The sequence below is a fragment of the Cynocephalus volans genome, chromosome 8 (assembly GCF_027409185.1).
Source record: "Cynocephalus volans isolate mCynVol1 chromosome 8, mCynVol1.pri, whole genome shotgun sequence".
Classification (NCBI taxonomy): domain Eukaryota; kingdom Metazoa; phylum Chordata; class Mammalia; order Dermoptera; family Cynocephalidae; genus Cynocephalus; species Cynocephalus volans.
Window position 1 is genome coordinate 22,569,739 of NC_084467.1, and position 20,623 is coordinate 22,590,361.

General features: G+C 40.3%; 1 protein-coding gene across 5 annotated transcripts in view; it reads left to right on the forward strand.

Moving 5' to 3' along the window:
- The window catches only part of GMEB1 (glucocorticoid modulatory element binding protein 1), a 29,324-nt gene extending 17,754 nt beyond the window's left edge, over positions 1-11,570 (forward strand). For all 5 annotated transcript variants that reach the window (XM_063105165.1, XM_063105169.1, XM_063105166.1 and 2 more), the window contains exons 7-10: positions 1,788-1,919; positions 2,945-3,082; positions 7,363-7,485; positions 9,508-11,570. In XM_063105165.1, coding sequence (XP_062961235.1) covers positions 1,788-1,919; positions 2,945-3,082; positions 7,363-7,485; positions 9,508-10,208 — 1,094 coding nt within the window. In that variant the 3' untranslated portion in view covers positions 10,209-11,570. The remainder of the gene's footprint in view (positions 1-1,787; positions 1,920-2,944; positions 3,083-7,362; positions 7,486-9,507) is intronic.
- Positions 11,571-20,623: the final 9,053 nt, after the last annotated feature.

The window sequence follows — 20,623 nt, forward strand, 5'->3', positions numbered from 1 at the left end:
TTGGTATATCAAGGTTGAATTAGACTGTTTTGAAAAATCTTTGCTCTACTAGTGGTCAAGGCAGGAAGGTAGATTAGAATGCTGCATGGTTTTTAGCTATTGAACTGAGATGTATCAAAGACAATGTGTCATTGGCTGAGCTGGACTCTGGAGACTCTACTATAAGGATCAAAGAGCTCTTCCTGGAAAGGTTCCAGATTACCAAGCTGAGGCTTCCTCACAGATGGAACAGGATGAGCAGATATTTAACTTTAATATTGTCGATCTTGGGAGTAGGGCTCTCTACTATGCAGGAAAGATATGACCATATGAGACTATTAAGGATTCAATTAGTCTAGCTGGAACTTACCACAGTTGGATAAAATGTCTCAACTACTGTCATAAGACTTACAAATATGTCTGACAGAGTCACGAGAACACTAAAGGATCTAAAATGCTTGAGAATTACTATTCATTAAAAATGAACTCTTTCCCTATACTGGCCAGCCACCAAAAAAAAAAAAAAAAAAGCAAAAAAAACCACATCTTACGGTTTCTTTTGACCAGCCCATATATTCTGTGAGTAACCACAGTGTAAGTAGAATCCAAATCTTGTAGAACCTAAATTCCTTTTAGGAAAGTATAAAATATCTAGGGCTGAACCGTGGCTCACTCGGGAGAGTGTGGTGCTGATAACACCGAGGCCACGGGTTCAAATCCCTGTATAGGGATAGCCAGTTAGCTCACTTGGGAGAGTGTGGTGCTGACAACACCAAGTCAAGGGTTTAAGATCCCCTTACCAGTCATCTTTTTTTTTTTTTTTTTAAAAAGGAAAGTATAAAATATCTAACAGTCTGGATTTTTCAACACTTGACTCTTTCACTTGAAAAATGAAAAATGCTGTGAATTTACTTCCTTTTTATTTGGCCAAAACTCCTTTACTCAATTATCCGTATTGCTATTACTCTTTTGCTTGCTTATGGACATCCTCCAGTGTGTGGAGTCGACACTTGTCTCTATTGCTGTCTGGATCAGTTTGATTTTTCTCGATTCTCTTTGTTTATAATCTTAATATAAATTGATAGCAGAGGTTTTTTTTCCCCATCTGTGAATCAGCTGTTTATGGATCTCTTATCTGATTTTTTGGTCTCCATTTCTCTTGCTTTCCCTTCATAGGCAGATAAACAAGCTATAGCAACTTCAGATATTCTAGATGCTTAGTATTGAACATATTTTTAGTAGGGGTCTTGGCAGCACTTTTCTCTTAATTATTTTAGGTTCTCCTCACCCTCAGTAAGTCTGGGCAGGCAGCCTGGCAATCATGCCTACCTTCAGTCTCTTTCAAAAACATACCTGCTCAGGAAGCAGATTTCTCTTTTGTGATTTTTTGTAAGCTATCTTTTACTTTCTAGTCAGAGTAAGAAGAAAACATTTTCTTTTTTTTTTTTTTTTTTTTTTTTTTTTGTCGTTTTTTCGTGACCGGCACTCAGCCAGTGAGTGCACTGGTCAGTCCTATATAGGATCCGAACCCGCAGCGGGAGCGTTGCCGCGCTCCCAGCGCAGCACTCTACCAAGTGCGCCACGGGCTCGGCCCAGAAAACATTTTCTTTTGCAAGGCAGATTTTCTTCAGAAAATCCAGTATTCATCCTGGCTTACCTAAGAATCTAATTGTTAAAATAGGGACCTACAGGCAAGAGGCCAGATTTGTAAAATAATAGGGTCTCTGTGGCTGTGAATATGAGATAGAGAATAGCTATGATTTTTTCATAAAATTCACTGGCCTCACCTTCTAATGGACTGCTTTTAGGTAGCATCACACAGATTGCCATCTCAGAAGAGAGTATGGAAGAGGCAGGGTTGGAATGGAACTCGGCTCTCACTGCTGCTGTCACCATGGCCACAGAGGAAGGTGTGAAGAAAGACTCGGAGGAAATTTCAGGTATTTTTCCTAGGGGTTCAGATATCTTGCAGGGTTTTGTGACACTTATTACTGTTGTGATTATGGACACAGAAGACCTCTTAATTATTTTCACTGGTTTTTGTTATGCATATGAATACTATCTATAGCTACAAACATTTTAATGCATTCAACAGCCCTACAAAGTCACATTTTATATACGAAGAAATCAGGGTTCAGAAAGATTTACAACTTGCTTAAGACCAGTCATACAACCAACAAGTGTCAGAGCTGAATTCAGCCGTTTGACTCTATAGTCCATGCTTTTCATCCCATCAAACTACCTCCAATTTTGGCACATTTTTTAGATAAACCAAGCTTTGAGATGGTAGAAGGAAAAATTAGGTAGCAGGTGGTATAGAGGATATGTGATTAATGATTCAGTGAGAAGAGATCAGGAGAGGCTTAACATCATCCTCTATTTATTAATTCATTTAACATATATTTATTATTGCCAATTTTTAGTTGGCACTGTTGCTAAATGCTAGGTACATACTTGTACATGAAAAGACATAGCCACTACCCTCAGGGAGCTTATTACACCACTTACCCAACTTTTTTGTTTTGTTTTCTTAAGTATAGGACTGGGGGAGTATATCTTTTAATTAATATTAAAGATTTTTATTATTTAACTTTTATAATATTAAATATCTAATTTTTAATAAATACTATTTAATATTAATATTTAATGTTTATTTGATATTTGATTTATTATCTTTATTGGAGGAAGATGCCTGTTCCTTGTAGCTAGAGCCAAAACAATTCGAAGGCATGACAAATTGAGGCAATTACCCCAAGCACCTATGCTGCTGAGGGGCCAAGTAATTAGGTATCAACTCAGGGAGGCGGCTAGTGTTCCAAAAGCTCCTTCCTTTTTCCTAAAAATGGCCCAAAAAGAAATTCTTGTGAATTGAAATAATTTTGAATGTAACATTGTAGATAGAGATGTGCCTGAGTATCTATATAGCATCACTTGTTTACGCTCTGTCATATCCTTCTTGTGCCAGAGGACACTTTGATGTTCTGGAAAGGAATAGCTGATGTAGGGCTAATGGAAGAGGTTGTCTGCAATATACAGAAAGAAATAGAGGAGCTACTGAGGGGAGTTCAGCAGCGGCTCATCCAGGCTCCCTTCCAGGTCACAGGTAAGTGCACTAATCCTAATAATACCTGGATGTGTGTCTTCATGTCCTGGTTTTTTCCAGAACATACGTGCACAACTGTACACAGTCTTCATGGTGATATTAGTGTATATATGTGTGTGTTTAAGCAAATGACTGGAAAGTCAGGGTCTTCCACATAGACCATGACCCATATTCCAGCGATTACATTCGTGGCAATGTGTGAGTACGAACAAAAGCACCAGAATGAAGTGGCTAAGGCCATGTGCTGGAACTCTGAAGAATGGGTTCAAATCCAAGGTGTGCCATTTAACAACTGGGTGATTTTTGGTATATTTCTTAAATCTCTTTAAGTTTCTTTTTTCTCATTTATATTTTTAGGATATATATTTTTTCCTGGGCAGCTGGCCTGTATGAGGACCTGAACCCTTACCCTGGGTGTCTCATTTTTCTCATTTATAAAATGGGGAAGAAATTTCTTTCTTTCTTTTTTTTTTAAAAGATGACCGGTAAGGGGATCTTAACCCTTGACTTGGCATTGTCAGTACCACGCTCTCCCAAGTGAGCCACGGGCCAGCCATCCCTACATAGGGATCCAAGCCCTTGGCCTTCGTGTTATCAGCACCACACTCTCCCAAGTGAGCCACGGCCGGCCCTTGGGGAAGAAATTTCTTTTTTTAAAAATTTTTTTAAATTTATTTTATATTATTTTTATTTATTTATTTTTTGGGGGGGGGGGATTTCTAAAAATGCCTACTTGGGCTGACCAGTTAGCTCAGTTGGCTGGAGTGTGGTGTTATAACACCAAGGTCAAGGGTTTAGATCCTTGTAACTGGCCAGCTGCCAAAAATAAATAAATAAATAGGATAAAAATAAATAAATAATTAAAACCATAAAAATGCCTACTTTAAAATTTATGTAAGGATCCAGTGAAGTAAAGCATTATTCATGGAGGATACATTTCAAGAACCCCAGTGAATGCCTGAAACTGCAGATACTATTGAACCTGCTATCTACCACGTTTTTTCCTTTACATGCATACCTATGATAAACTTTAATTTATAAGTTAGGGACAGTTAGAGATTAACAACAAAACTAATAATAAAATAGAACGTTATAAAAATTTTCAAATAATAATAGTAGCAGTCATTTATTGAATACTCACAACTGTAGACAGGTCCTGAGGTATGACAACCTGAGGTATATGAGTAAGTATTATTATCTCTATTTTACAGATAAGGAAAGTAAGGCTCACAAAAGTTGTCACTTGTACAAGCTTCATAACTGTGTTTTGTACTCAGGTCTGGCCATGCTTTTTCCACAGGTTATTTTTGCCTTAATAGTGCAAGAAAGCAATTTCTATCTCTCTTTCTCTCAAGATATATGTGTGTGTGTGTATATAGAAAATGGGAGAAATCCACCTGGCTTTAGACTGTTCTCATATTCTATTATTTAAGGCTTCCTGAACTATTATGTTCACTTATAGCTATTTCTGAATACTCGCAGGGTAATTGCTTCGTGCAGAATGTAAAAGGATATTCTAATTATCTGATTCAAATGGGGTTATGAGACCTTGTAAGCTTGTATGTTCAGTACGTTCTTACTTAGATTTGTTAGGTGTTTCTTGTTACCTCTTTATAACCCATATATTATATATCATACACGTAAACTTTACAGCAAAATCTCTTTTAAAATTTACCATAAGAAAAGAAAAATAAATAAATAAGTGCTGGCCCATGGCTCACTCAGGAGATTGTGGTGCTGATAATACCAAGGCCATGGGTTATGGGTTCAGATCCTATATAGGGATGGCTGGTTGGCTCACTGGCTGAGCATGGTGCTGACAACACCAAGCCAAGGGTTGAGATCCCCTTACCGGTCATCTTTTTAAATAAATAAATAAATAAAATAAAAGAATAAAATTTACCATAATAGCAGCCAAAAAAACTCCAAATAATAGCACACACTTGGAGTAAGGAAAAAAAAAAAAAGCAAATAATATAGAAAGCAGGGGTGAGGGGTTTTTTTTTGGTTTTTTTGGTGGCTGGCTGGTACAGAGGTTGAACTCCTGGACCTTGGGATTCAGCACCACACTCTAACCAACCCAGCTAACTGGCAAGCCCCAGGAGTGATTATTTTAGTGGTGGTCAAGGAAAGTCTCTCTAAGGAGGTAACATCTGAGCAGAGACCTGAACTAAAGGAGCTAGCCATGTGATGAGCTGGGAGAAAGAACATTCCAGGCAGAGAGAACAAAGATCTTAAAGTGCCAATGAACCTGGTGGGTTCAAAGAATTATAGGAACATCAGTGCAGCTGCAGTGGAGTTAAAGTATGGGAACAGTGATAGGCGATGAGGTTGGAGGGGCGCAGAAGGGACAGTTTAGGTAAGCTTTGGTCAGAACTTTGGGTTTTATTCTAAGGTGATAGTAAACCATCATAGTGATTCTGAGCAGGGGAGTGAAGTGACCAGAATTAAATATTTAAAAGATTTACTCTATGGCTAGCTGGTTAGCTCTGATGGTGTGTGTATGGTACTGATAAGACCAAGGTCCAGGATTTGATTCCTATACCGGCCAGCTGCAAAAAAAAAAGAAAAAAAAAAAAAAGATCACTCTGGTCTGGTTGCCATGTGGAGAATAGATTATATAAGAACAAGAATGGAAACAAGACCAGCTGGGAGACTCTTGAAGGAATTAGTCCATTTGAGAGATGATGTGGCATGCATTAGAGTGGGTAGTAGTAGACCTGAGAAGAAGTGATCCAGTTGGGGATGTATTTGAATGTGGAACTGACAAGGCTTGCTGATGGATTGGATGGAGGGTCCAAGAGAAAAAAACACATCCTGGATGACTCATAAATTTTCGGCCTGAGCTGGGAATGCCATTTACTGAGATGAAGACCACTGGGGACGAATAGGTTTATAGAGGAAATCAAAATTAGTTTTTGACCTGTTAAATTGAGATGACCATGAGCCCTTCAAGTGGCGATGTTACACAGATAGAAGTATGAATGTGGAACTCAGGAAAGAGGTCGGGGCTGGAGATCTACACTTAGGAGTTCTTAGCATGTACATGTCATTTACAGAACCGCACTCTCCCGAGTGAGCCACAGGCCAGCCCATGTACATGTCATTTAAAACCATAGAACTGGGTGAGATAACCAGGGAAGGGAGTGTAGGTAAAGTGCTCTGAGTTAAGGAAGTAATGACCACAAAAAGTGACAACTCTTTCAAGAACTTTTGTATAGGGCTGAGCCCGTGGCGCACTCGGTAGCGTGCTGCGCTAGCAGCGCGGCGACGCTCCCGCCGCGGGTTCGGATCCTATATAAGAATGACCGGTGCACTCCCTGGCTGAGCGCCGGTCATGGAAAAAAAAAAAAAAAAAAAAGAAAGAAGAACTTTTGTATAGAGGGGAATAGAGATACCATTATTAATAATAATATTGCATGCTAGTCCCCATGTTTGGCACTTAAGATATGACATTTCTTTTTTTTTTTTTTTTTAAAAAGATGACCGGTAAGGGGATCTTAACCCTTGACTTGGTGTTGTGAGCACCACGCTCAGCCAGTGAGCGAACCGGCCATCCATATATGGGATCCGAACCCGGGGCCTTGGTGTTCTCAGCACCATACTCTCCCGAGTGAGCCACGGGCCGGCCCAAGATATGACATTTCTAATCTTCATATCTATTTTTCAGAATATGATTAATCCCATTTATTTCAGATGAGAAAACTAAGGAGTGAGATGACTTACCCGAGGCCACAAAATAGGAAGTAGCAAAACTGAGATTAAAATTTAGTTCTGGAGGGTCAGCCCGTGACTCACTCAGGAGAGTGCGGTGCTGATAATACCAAGGCCACGGGTTCGGATCCTATATAGGGATGGCTGGTTAGCCCACTGGGTGAGTGTGGTGCTGACAACACCAAGCCAATGGTTAAGATCCCCTTACTGTCATCTTTAAAAAAAAAAACAAAAAAAAACTCTGGGCTGGCTGGTTAACACAGTTGGTTAGAGTGCAGCCTTGCAATAAATAACAAGATGAAGAGTTCAGTTACCCATACCAGTCAGCCACCAAAAAAAAAAAAGAAAAGTAAGATTTTTTTTTCCTGATTTTTGTATTTTCTTAAATGGAAAGACAATATAACATATAAAAATTAGTTGTACATGTGATAAATTTCTGTTAAAAATTTATTAAAATGCATTAAGGAGAGTCTCATCATTTCCAGGTTAATTCATATTTGTAAAACAACAGAGTTTGTGGAACATTTCTATTTTAACTTAACAGGCATGTCTTTTGTTTTAAATAGATGCCGCTGTTCTCAACAATGTAGCGCATACATTTGGCCTGATGGACACTGTCAAGAAGGTTTTAGACAACAGAAGGAACCAAGTAGAGCAGGGAGAAGAGCAGTTTCTCTATACTCTGACAGGTATTACTTATCTCTCTTCTTTTTTTTTTTTTTTTTTTTTTTTTCTTTTTCGTGACCGGCACTCAGCCAGTGAGTGCACCGGCCATTCCTATATAGGATCCGAACCCGCGGCCTCTGAGAGCGTCGCCGCGCTCCCAGTGCTGCACCCTCCCGAGTGCGCCACAGGCTCGGCCCCTTATCTCTCTTCTTAAGTGATATTATGCTAGTGTCCTTGAGTCTTGCCATTTCCTTGTTGACTTCTATTGGGGTTGGCTTTTTAAACAGCCCCAGTGAGGTGGAGTGTTGGTAAACAAAGGAAGCACGAAGGAAAAAAGAAAGAAGCCAATATCATGGTCCTATTTCTGTACCTTTTGGAGGATTAAGATGTCTACTAGATTGCTTCATTAATCTAGTAGTGTTGATGACAGAAGACACAAATTGGTCTTTGTCTTTTTTACATTAATGATACTGCTTCTGGGCCGAGCCCGTGGCGCACTTGGTAGAGTGCTGCGCTGGCAGCGCGGCGACGCTCCCGCCGCGGGTTCGGATCCTATATAGGACTGACCGGTGCACTCACTGGCTGAGTGCCGGTCACGAAAAAACGACAAAAAAAAAAAAAAAAAAAAAAAAAAAAAAATGATACTGCTTCTTTTGGTAGACATAAATCTAGTACCTTCTCCATTATTTGTGGTAATCAGAAATTATGAGCACATCGTTAATTTAACTCTTTTTATCAAATACTTAGTGCTAATCTCCAAACTGGGTTTTAGAAATATAATATCGAAGGGGCTGGCCACTTAGCTTACTTGATTAGAGTGTGGTGTTATAACACCAAAGTCAAGGGTTCAGATCCCCATATAGGCCAGCAGCCAAAAAAAAATCTATATATGTGTATAGATTTAATTGGTACCTTGTTTAAAAAAAGGTGCACATTTATTTGATTACTATTGAAGACTGAAAAATGCCGTGTTTTGTAACCTTAAAAGGCAGTATTTTATAAATTTTGAAGAAGTTTCTGATCCCTACCTATTCCTTTCATTCCAAGCAAGGAATTGACTTGCTCTTGGTGTTCCATAGTATTAGAGACAGGAAAAACTAAAGTGTTTATTCTACTCTCACACTCACTCAATATAGCACAGAATACTTCTGTAACTAGATGTATAGGGATTTTTCCCCATACACCAAGCAACCAGTTAATCAGCAAACATCCAGTGGGTGTCCTATAATTCTATTCAATTCTGATACTATCTACCTTGAGATAGCATCAGATCCCACAGATTAAGGCTCAGTCCCAGAGGACTACCACCCACTTCAGATGCCAATCGCAAGCCCCAGGTTGTGACCTGTGCTTCTGACCGATTGGCTATAAATCAGAAGTTCTCACTACCCCCTTCCTGGTTTGATTAATTTGCTAAGAATGCTTACAGAACTCAGAAAAACACATTTACTGGGTTTATTATAAAGGTTATTACAAAGAATACAGATGAATAGCCAGATGGAAGAGATACATAGGGCAAGGTATGTGGGAAGGCGTGCTGAGCTTCCATGCTCTCTCTGGGCACACCATCTTCAAAGAGCCTCCAGGTGTTCAACAATCCAGGAGCCCTCATGACACAACACCTCTTAAAGGGCCTGCCTTTCAATACTGCCACACTGGTGATTAAGTTTCAACATGAGTTTCGGAGGAGACAAACATTCAAACCATAGCAAAGACCAACTGAAGGCTTCTTTCGTTTGCATTTTGGTGACAGGTAACAAAATGCCAAAGGATCTTTTAGGGTTGAGTTGTGGTAGGATTATAGTTTGAAAAAGATGCTGAATTCTTGTCCTGCCTATAATTACACAATGAAATGTAATTACTGAAGGGATTTTTAAAATCATCCAATCTAGTTTTTTCATTTTGAAAACAATGAAGTGACTTGCTAGAGGCTACATAGTGACCAAACCAGGGCAACACCTCAGGTGTCCTGACTCCCAGTTTAATGTTCTCAAGATTTCACTTCCCTCCGCACAAGTCTTTTTCTTTTTTTTCTTTAATCATAGACTTGGAACGCCAATTGGAAGAGCAGAAGAAGCAAGCTCAGGATCACCGGCTGAAATCCCAGACAGTTCAAAATGTGGTACTGATGCCTGTGAGCACTCCTAAGCCTCCAAAAAGGCCCCGGCTCCAGCGGCCAGCCTCCACCACCGTCCTGAGCCCTTCTCCTCCTATCCAGCAGCCTCAGTTCACAGTCATCTCACCCATCACCATCACCCCAGTGGGTCAGTCATTTTCCATGGGCAATATTCCAGTGGCCACCCTCAGCCAGGGCTCTAGTCCTGTGACTGTCCACACACTGCCTTCTGGCCCTCAGCTCTTCCGCTATGCCACAGTGGTCTCCTCTGCCAAGAGCAGCTCACCAGACACAGTGACCATCCACCCATCATCTAGCTTGGCACTGCTAAGCTCCACTGCCATGCAGGATGGGAGTACCCTGGGCAACATGACTACCATGGTGAGCCCTGTGGAGTTGGTGGCCATGGAGTCCAGCCTGACCTCTGCAATCCAGGCTGTTGAAAGCACCTCAGAGGATGGGCAGACCATCATTGAGATTGACCCAGCCCCAGACCCAGAGGCTGAAGATACTGAGGGCAAAGCAGTCATCTTGGAGACAGAGCTAAGGACTGAGGAGAAAGTTGTGGCTGAGATGGAAGAACACCAGCATCAAGTCCACAATGTGGAGATTGTGGTCTTAGAGGATTAACTGGGGATCTCGGGGCCAGGAGTTATGTTTTGGTTTGGAATTTTATTTGTTTATTTTTATCATTGTCCCACTCATTTCCACATAGGATCCTTTTTTTTTTTTTCTTTTTTTCTTTTTAAAACAAAATCTTGTTGTTGTAACTGAAAATGTTGGGTTCCTCCCACCCCCTCATTGAAAAATGGACAAAACAAGCTGCCCTTCTGGAAATTGAGAGTAGGTCACTCAGTATCCTAATCATCTTACACCAAGAAAGTTGTTTCTTTTAGGGGAGGCATCAAGATAACCAGAAATCCTGTCCAGAAAGCCATTTCCTGGCTAGTCTGTCTGTGTATGCATGTGGTTTTATTCTTGTAAAGATGCATTGAACAAACTCTGGAACACAGATCTGACACTGGAAGACACCCCATTTGCATGAGGATGCGGAAGGCTATTTACTTTATTTTGTAACCTGGGAAGGGCCCTCAGAGGCCAGTGCAAAACTCTGAAACAAAAGCAAGTTGAACTCTGCTTGGAGGGGAAGGTTGCATGCCAGCACTAGCTTAAAAAGGGAAGTGCTTTGGCGAGGATGGGGCAAAGAAATGAGCTTACTTCCAGAGCTGCAACTGATGCCTCTTGAGATCTCTAAGGGTTATTACCAGGTGGCCATTTTGAGGAGAGGCCAGTGATAAGCAGAAGGGTACATCTCCACAGAACAAGTGGCAACAGTAGCCTGTGGCTTCACGGAAATAGAAATCTAGGGATGCCGCAGTTATGCTTTGGGGTTCAAGGTGACAGATCACCTTGCCTCCCGCTTTGTCAAAGCATTTATCCTTATAAACTAGGATCAGTCCGTTTATTTACAAACTGTGTGATGTGGTATAAACTGTTCTGGTTCTTAGACTGTGGCTGGCAAGGGGGTGGGGCTCCAAGGCCATTATTTTTATTGCATTACTCTAGGAGCAGGGGAGTTCTTTGTCCAGACCAGCTGCAGTTTTTGGTGGGGCCATTTTTTGGCTTTGGAACCAAAGGCAGCCACTCATTTGGTGCTTCCTCTTGTTCTGTGCTCCATCCCTCAACTCTTAATGGCATCTGTCTCCTGGAGCCCATGCTCTTCAACTTTTTGGCTGATTTGGACAACAGGGACAGGTACCTGCCTGCCTCATCCCCTTTTAGATTCATTTATACCATGTATACCACAGATGTTTCTGTGAGATATTGAGCTCATAAAAAAGCCTTAGGCTTGGCAGGGAAGACTCAACACCCCCAGCCTTTCCTGAGGCACCGACTAAATGTCTCCTCCTGAGTGAGCTGGACTCCCTGGGAAAGAAGCATTGTCTGCAACATTATATTATAGGAAATGTACCAGGAATGTCAATAATAATGTCTTGGGTGGGGGGGGGGTATTTTTTCCTTTTTTTTTTTTTTTTTTTAATGTTGTTTGTATGTTTAGAGCTGGGCTGTTTTCCATGCTGTGATTCCTTTGACCCTCTTCATTGTTTGGGGCAAGAGTGGACCCTAGTTTTTATTTCTTTGATTGCATTGTTTACTGCACTAGGAACAATATAGGGAAACTACAGACAATTTAAAGGAAAAATAGGTCAAAAAAGAAAGCACATACCTTAGGACTGGGAGGATTTTTTTTTTTTTTATTAAAAGCAAAACTTTGACCTGTAGTTTCCTTTTTTTTTCAAAGAAGGTACCCACTTGGAGCTATGTTTCTTCCAACAGATGTTGGAAACCGTATCACACAAATAAAAATTGCATTTCGCCATCCCTCAGATGGCTGGAGGTAGCCAGAGAAGCCCTCTAACTTGGCAGGGTCACTCTTAAAAGCCTTAAGAGTGAATCCCATACAGTTTTGGGTTTCAGCTTTAAAATTGTTTGGGATTTTAAAAAAATTTTCAGAATATTTAATACACATAGCAATCAATTTAGAACAAACTGGCTCTTTATATATCTTCAGTGAGGGAAGTGGCTTTTATTTCCTGCTTCTTTAGATTTTCTGTTGGTACATAAACAAAAACAAAACTTCTGTCTAAGACTGAAACCACTACCTGAACCTAGAAAGACACATCCCTACTGTGATTTTTAGGGACACTTTCCTCTTTCCCAAAGATGAGAGGACCAATACAGGACAGGAGAGGAGCCCTAGATAATACCGATATGCTAGCTCATGTTCTTTTCTTTCCTCTATCAGAGATGTTGGTAGTGTTTTAAGGTAGTGTGAGCATCATGCTTCCTAAATCAAGAGATCTCCTCCTCCCCAAGATAGAGCCCATTTACTTTCACTATATGAATAGTCTGGCTGGTGAAATACATGAGCCTTGTAGTTTTCCTGGTCTTTGAATAGCCTGTCATTATTACTAGATACTATGGCATGGTTGTTGAATATAGGTTCCCTCACAGCCCCTGGTCTAGATCTCAGATGGGGTGAGACACATGCACGCCATTGGTATGTGCATAAGCAGTTGCAGTGAATCACTCCTCAGGCCAACTTAGCATTAGTCATTTATCTTACTATTGATTTATTAAATAAACATTTACAAGAACCATCTATGTGCCAGGCTTTGCGCTAGGCACTGGCAGTACAGAGATGAAGACACGGTTCCTGCACTCAAGGAATTCATACTACAGACATTGGAGATAAAAAACTGTATTTCAATATAATTGGTTTCCTTTGTAATCTTATGTATTTTATTTTATGCATTGAAAAACATTATTCTGAGAATTGGTCCATAGGTTTCAGCAGATTGACAAAAGGCACAAAAGGGTTAAAAAGCTCTCTAGCAAAATACTGAAACAGGTCATCATATTGGGGTAAGTGCAGTGATAGGGCTATTGGCTGGGAGCCCAGAGAACAAAGGACCAAGCACCTAACCCAGCTTTTGGGATGGGAGTGGAATCAGCAAATATGGGAGTACTTCCTGGAGAAGGTGTATATCTAAGCTGACTTTGGAGAGACCATTTTTGGCTAGTTTTATTGTACTCCATTTTCAAGTAATTGGGCTTATTTATGCAGGAGAAAAAAATCTTTGGTCTCTTCCTGCTTTGCCTGCAGAGCCGGGCAGTCAGCACAGGCAGTCTCTCCTGAGAGTGCCCCACTGGAGAAAGCTGAGTCATGCATGGGTTTCTCCAAGTATCGATCATATGGGACCCAGTGCTGATCTAGTGCAGGACAGGAGTCTATCAGGGAATGGATAAACACTTCAAACCTTCCTGCCACGTACCATGTTTCCACAACTGTACAACTGTTTTGTCTTGGCCATGTCCCTGTTTGGTCCCTGCCTTGTTCTTCTCAATTTCCAGGCTACACCCCACCCCACACCCCTGCCCCAAAACAGAAAAAAGAAAAAACCCAGTCATTCTGCAGTAAAACGGACAATAGGCATGAATACTTAAGAATCAAAGCCACTTCACATGGAGGTTCTTTTGCACATCTGTGCACATTAGGGAAGGAGGACAAATGTTAATCCGAATAGCCTGAAAATTAATATTCAGGTCAGGTGGTTCTGGTACCCGTTAGTGGTAGGATTTTATCCCATTTCATGAAAAGCACTAAAGGTAAGTCCATATGGTGAGAAGTATTAATTATAAAGACAGTAAAAATCAAACATGAAATATGGAATTACTGGTTCATTGAATTATAACTGATCCAGGTTTTAGTACTATCAAGGAGGTGGAAAGGACGAAGAAAAGGTTGAATTCTGAAAATAGGTGTGAGATTGTGATTTACCCTGGGCAATAATCTGAGGAAACAGTCCTTTTTGAGACAAAAAAATCAAACACTAGCCTAGCTCCTGAATTTTCAGACAACTATCCTGGTACAATTGATCATGTTCCTGAGGGTGAGGCAGATCCCTTACACCTAGGATAATTCCTTCCTGGGAAATTCTTGTGTAGTCAAGTGCTGCCATAACAACCAAGGTTGCCAGGGACCCCAAGAGATCAGTTCTGATAGATTTGGACACTCTGCCTCTAGAATTTTTGTTCTTAGGCAGCCCTATTTGAGTCCTTTTCAATTTTCCTTTCCAATCCTGGAACACCTTTCTTAGCCTTAAGTTATGCAATTTGTCTTCCTCTAGAAGGTTCTACTTTCCTCAAACTCCCCTATTCACACTCCTACTTCATTCTTCCTCTCTAGCTCTTGCTTTTGGGAACCATGGTTTGGTTTCCAAATTCTGCCGTGTTAGAAACTGCCTTTCTGCCATGTCAGAGACCCAAACCTGAGCATACATTCTAGACTGCTGTCTTCACTAGCTAAAACAGCCTTTCTGACACCATCAATCACCTGAATTGAAGCACCTTTACAATGCTTATAGTCACTATAGGTAAATTCCCCAGAACACATAGACTCTAAAAACCTATCTTTTACTCCTGATTAATTCCCTACCCATGGTCCATGGCCCAGGTTAAGGCATATCTTGTTTCCCAGGTAAATTATTTCAGCCCAGTTTGCGTCCTATTCACAATTACCTAAAATTTCTGTTATGTCTTATGAGCCTCTCAACCTGATGTAGACCACGGCATATGTTGTGAAATTGCCTCTGGGTTCTCATGCATCCTGATTTTTTTTTTTTTTTAATTTGAAGATTTAATTGTAATTGTGTTAATATTGCCCAGAATGATCTGCAGATTCAACACAATCCCTATCAAAATACCAGCAGCATTGTTTTGAGAGTAATAGAAAAATCCATCCTAAAATTCATGTGAACTCCTAAGGGACCCTGAATAGCCCAAACAATATATATATATATATATTTTTTTTTTCTTTTTTTCTTTTTCTTTTTTTTTAAAGATGACTGGTAAGGGGATCTTAACCCTTGACTTGCTGTTGTCAGCACCACGTGAGCTAACCGGCCATCCCTATATAGGGATCTGAACCCATGGCCTTGGTGTTATCAGCACCACACTCTCCCAAGTGAGCCACGGGGCCGGCCCTCAAAACAATATTTTTTATTAGCATACTCATTGTTACAAATCATACTTATGGGCCGAGCCCGTGGCGCACTCGGTAGCGTGCTGCGCTAGCAGCGCGGCGACGCTCCCGCCGCGGGTTCGGATCCTATATAGGAATGGCCGATGCACTCACTGGCTGAGTGCCGGTCACGAAAAAGACAAAAAAAAAAAAAAAAAAAAATCATACTTATTCTTTATGCCTTTTATCCAATCTCTCCCCTTCCCCCTTCCTCCCTCCCCTCCCCCCTCTAATAACCATAGATTTGTTCTTTCCATCTGATAGATTAACTGATCCTCTGTTGGTTTGTTGCCTAGATGATCTGTCCAGTACTGAGACAGGTGTGATCAAGTCCTCCCCCATTATCATAAATCACATGCTGCTTCTGTTACTCTGGAGTGTGCTTTGTGGAGAGAGAGGACCTCTTCTTTTTTCTTTTCTTGTTTGGTCTCCACTGGTGCCCCTCCTTGTGTCAATGCAGTTGAGAGTCTGGTGTGCCATCTGCACTGTGGCTGTGACTGCTACTATAGAGACTAGCTGCTTTTGTGGCAGCCATGGCAATTGCAGTGGCTATGGTGGGCTACCCATGTGGAAATGGTGTTTTTGGTGTGCTCTTTACCTGGTTGCAGCTGGGTTTGGCTTCCCCTGGTTCCATGCCTCAGGACCCCGGTGGGGTTTATCTATGGTTTTTGATTCTGCATCACTACTGATAGCCATGGCTTGGAATATGGTATATTTTTATTTTTCTAGTACGGATTTATTTTTCTAGTTTGAGAACAAGAATGAATAATATGTTTGGATCACATATAAGGGTAAATATGAGGCTGGGTAAGACAAGTTCTTCACTGGACTCTGTAGAAGTTGCTCTAAGGAAAGCACACACACACAGGGACTTTACCTGCATTTCAAAGAGTAAGGTTTTTGCTTTTTTGTCTCTGCTGTTTTCTCCGAAGAAGTCTATACATTATAGAGCAAACTGGAATCCCACAGCCCTGGTTTAGATTGAAGACTTACTTTTTTGGCCCACATGTTTTGTTTTATTTTGTTTTTATTTTTATTGAACAAACATACAGGGACGTGCACAAATCATAATTGTACAACTTGATAAATTTAAGAAACCGAAGATACCCATAAAACCAGCTTCCAGATCAAGGGGAAAAAAAAATCACCAGCACCTCATCTTGAAAGGGTAACTACTATCTCTTTAAAATCATAGCTTAATTTGACTCTTTTTGAATTTCTTCACTCAACATTATGTTTGTGAGGTTCATCCATAATGTTGTATGAAGTTGTTGGTTCCTTCTCATTGATGTATAGAAGCTGTGACTATGCCACAACTTATTCATTCTACTAATTATGGACACTTGGATAGTTTCCAGCTTGGAGCTGTTGTAATAATGCAACATTATATTATATGCAACATTATATTATAGGAAACATTCTTGTGAACATTCTTGTACATGTCTTTTGGTGAACATATGAGTATATATGCATTTATGCCCTGTAAGTTTCAAACATTAGGACATTTCACATGAGAAACTCAAGATATTGTTTTTCTTAAAAAACCACCACCACCAGAAGGTGTGAAAACAGTGGGTCTGCATTTCATCATAGTACTTGACTGGAACTGAAGTATGTCTTAGATGGGCCATGGCTTTTCCACAGACCCTGCCACTCCTTATTACATACCTAGGCCTTTTGGTAGGCTTTTTGTTTTTTGTGGTTTTTTGACTCGATAATGTTAGGACACTCTTCCCCCAGATAACTGCAAAGCTTATTTCTTCACTTTCTTCAGGTCTGTGTTCATATGTTACCTTATCAGAGAAGACTTTCCTAACAGTCATCCTATAAAAATGGCAACTTCCCCCTGTACTATGCTTCTTATTTTCTTTATCCTGCTTTATTATTCTCTGACATACATTTATTTTCTCCCTCCAGCTAGAATGGAAGCTCCATGAGATCAGGGACCTTTCTTCTCTCTCTTAACCACTGTGGTTTCCATGATCCTGGAAACAGTGCCTGGCATATAGTAGAAGCTTGATGGATATTTGATGCATTAATAATTAATAATAATAATAATACCCAAGGGCCAGCCCGTGGCTCACTTGGGAGTGTGTGGTGCTGATAACACCAAGGCCACGGGTTCGGATCCCTATATAGGGATGGCCGGTTCGCTCACTTGGAAGAGTGTGGTGCTGACAATACCAAGTCAAGGGTTAAGATCCCCTTACCCGGGCCGGCCCGTGGCTCACTCGGGAGAGTGTGGTGCTGATAACACCAAGGCCCCGGGTTCGGATCCCATATACGGATGGCTGGTTCGCTCACTGGGTGAGCGTGGTGCTGACCACACCAAGTCAAGGGTTAAGATCCCCTTACCGGTCATCTTTTTAAAAAAAAAAAAAAAAAAAAAAAAAAAAAGATCCCCTTACCGGTCATCTTTTGAAAAAAAATAAAAATAATACCCAGTATTGAAGGATAACTATGTATCAAGCATTGTTCTCACCACTTTACATATGTTAATCCATTTAATCTTCACAACAGTCCTGTGTGGTAGATAGCATTATTTACCCTATTTTACAATGAGGAAACTAATATATTCTACTGTAAACTATGGATACATTGGAAGCATTGTATACCGATCAGAGCCTTTACACGTACTTAATACCTAAAAGGAATCCTTCAATGAATCATTTTGTAATGATGGTATTTTATTTGAAGACATATTTTGTTGCTCCTTAAGTTGTTTTATTTACACTCAACTTTCTGAATATTAGGTTTCTTTTTCTTTCTTTTTTTCTTTGTGTGGCTGGTCGGTATGGGCATCTGGACTCTTGACCTTGGTTTTATAGCACCGTGCTTTAACCAACTGAGCTAACTGGCCAGCCCTGTATATTAGGTTTCTGTATACTAAGGTAGAGCCTACCTGTATGGTCATAATTTTCCATTGTGGGGCCAGACCTAGATTAGGATGCAATTTAGGTGGGATTTCAGAGATCTAGGGGAGTGGTAGCTAATCAGATTTTGCTATCTGTGATGAGCAGCAAGTCCCATTCACCATTTTTAAGAGTAATCAAAAGCAAATATTGGAGGGAGGGAAAGTCCACATGCCTGAAGAAGGATTTTAGAACCCAGAATATTTATCTTTCACTTTGGAAGTGCTGATTTATCACTTTGTTAATGACCTTGTTTGAGATGATACTGATGCCAGGGTCCCTGGTTAGAACTCCTTCATTTGCTTGCCAACTTCCTACCATGCACAGAGTCCAACCCCCTGTGACAGTTGTTACACAGGGAATCTACTGCATAGAATATTGATTACTATATAAAGACTTTGCCAATTGAGCAAAAAGAAAATATTTCTTTGCTCCAGGAACAAAAATGGAACTACTGCATCTCAGAAATACTAAGTTAACACTTCCATAGACTGACACATTCTGGTTAGCCCTTCTGACAAATTGGACACAGCCTCTCTAATTTTGCTTTGTTCGAGTTTAAGTTCTTCATAGCTATCATCCAACGATCAAAACAAGGATTTATTTATAGTTTAGACACACATTTGTTGGTTTAACTATTTGTTTCTTGGCACAGATTTAAACCTGAACCAGTCCTTCCAGGGGCTCCCTGGCTTCATTTCCTCTTGGCACTCTCTCCCAGAAATCCTGTTTGTGCTCCACTTTTTTCTCCAGCCTGTTGTCTTAGATTGAGATAGTAAGCTGTTCCCTAGCACAGTACTACTTGGACCTAAAGATCTCATGTATCAATAAAACAGACAAAGGCTGGCAGGCAGGTTAGCTCAGTTGGTTAGAGTGGGGCCTTGTACGCCAAGGTCAAGGGTTCAGTTCACAGTACCAGCTAGCTGCCAAAAAAAAAAAAAAAAAAAGGTCTTGGGGACCAACATGGGGTCCCAACATTATATTTTGCTGAATAAGGATTTTTAAAAATTGCCAACTCCTGTTGCCATCATTTGAAAACAAAGGACATTTTTACATCAAAAAAATAGGAGAGAAATAATCTCAGAATAATGAAAAGTTCACTACATTGAATACACTTAGCTTTATGAAAAACTCATTACATTGTCATTACTTTTCTCACTTCCTGGAGGACTAGTGAAAATTTCTGCTCTCACCTCTGTACTGCAAGTTGAATCTTCAAGGCTCCTTTAGTGCTAGCTCTTTCTTGGTTCTTGTTCTTTTCTGCCCTTGATATCTCTTAATAGCATTTCTTGGATATGCACAGCTGTAAATTCCTACTGTCCTAAGTCCACTGGGCCCAACTGTAAGTCCTTTAGTCTGGTTCTCACATTGCTCTTTTCATACCTCCATTCACAGATTCATAAAACACATTTGCACGTTAAAAAGCCAATCATCAGGTTGGCCGGTTAGCTCAGTTGCTTACAGCACAGCCTTGTAACACCAGGGTTCAGTTCCCCATATGGGCCAGCCGCCAAAAAAAGAGAAAGAAAGCCAGTCATCAATTTACCTTGTGTTTTTCATTTCCATGATGCTTTTCCTTTAACATTCAACTAAACTAGTTAAGACTGCACATGTAACTTCTTAATACAAATGTTGGACCTACCAGGGTTTCATCTACAAAATGGGGATTAACATTAATAGGGAGAATTTTAAAAATGATTGAGATAACCGATTAATTCAAACATTTACTTAGCATTGGATTATAAAGATTAATAATAAAAAAAGTTCTTTGTTCTATAAACAGCTGTAGATTTATTGGAGAGGCAATATATAAACTAGGGGCTCTCTTCATCTGGGGATGAATAGGCTTGGGGGAGGGGGTGGTCAATGAGATCTTAGGCAAAATTTGGGTGTTGATGTGTATGTGTATTTTTCTGGAGGGAAGATTCATTTCTTTCATTAGATTCTCAACTGAGTCCAAGACTTCCAAAAGAAAAAGAAATATTGACGTAAACAATAGTGGTGTTTTTTTTTTTTTTTTTTGAGCAGCTGGCCCAGAAAGGGAATCTAAACCCACCACGTTGGTGTTATAAGCCTGTGCTCTAACCAACTGAGCTAACCAGCCAGCCCCCTGATGTAAACAATAGTTTTAATACACTAAAATAAGTTACCGTAAGAAAATATGACTATATTATGGGTGAACAAAGAATGGAACAACTTCTTTCTGCTTGGGGGAAGAAATAAGCCTTCATTGATCAGAATCTTGAAGAACAGAAAGCAATTGGGTAGCGAAGATGGTAAGGCATTTCAGGCAGAAAGAACTGCACGTGCAAAATCATGGGCTCTGGGAAAAAAAATGTGTATTTGTGGAAAAAGTTTAGTGTGACTGGAGCATGAAGTGTATGGGAGACATGGCAGTGGAGGTTTGAGAAATATGCCTGGCTAGAAAGTGGCCAGCTTTGTACACTGTGTAGACCACAAAGAACCAGCAGAAATTTTTGAAAATAGGTTTGTCCACTGTCATTGTATGAGATATATAAACATTTCTCATGGGAGTTCTCTTCTATAGT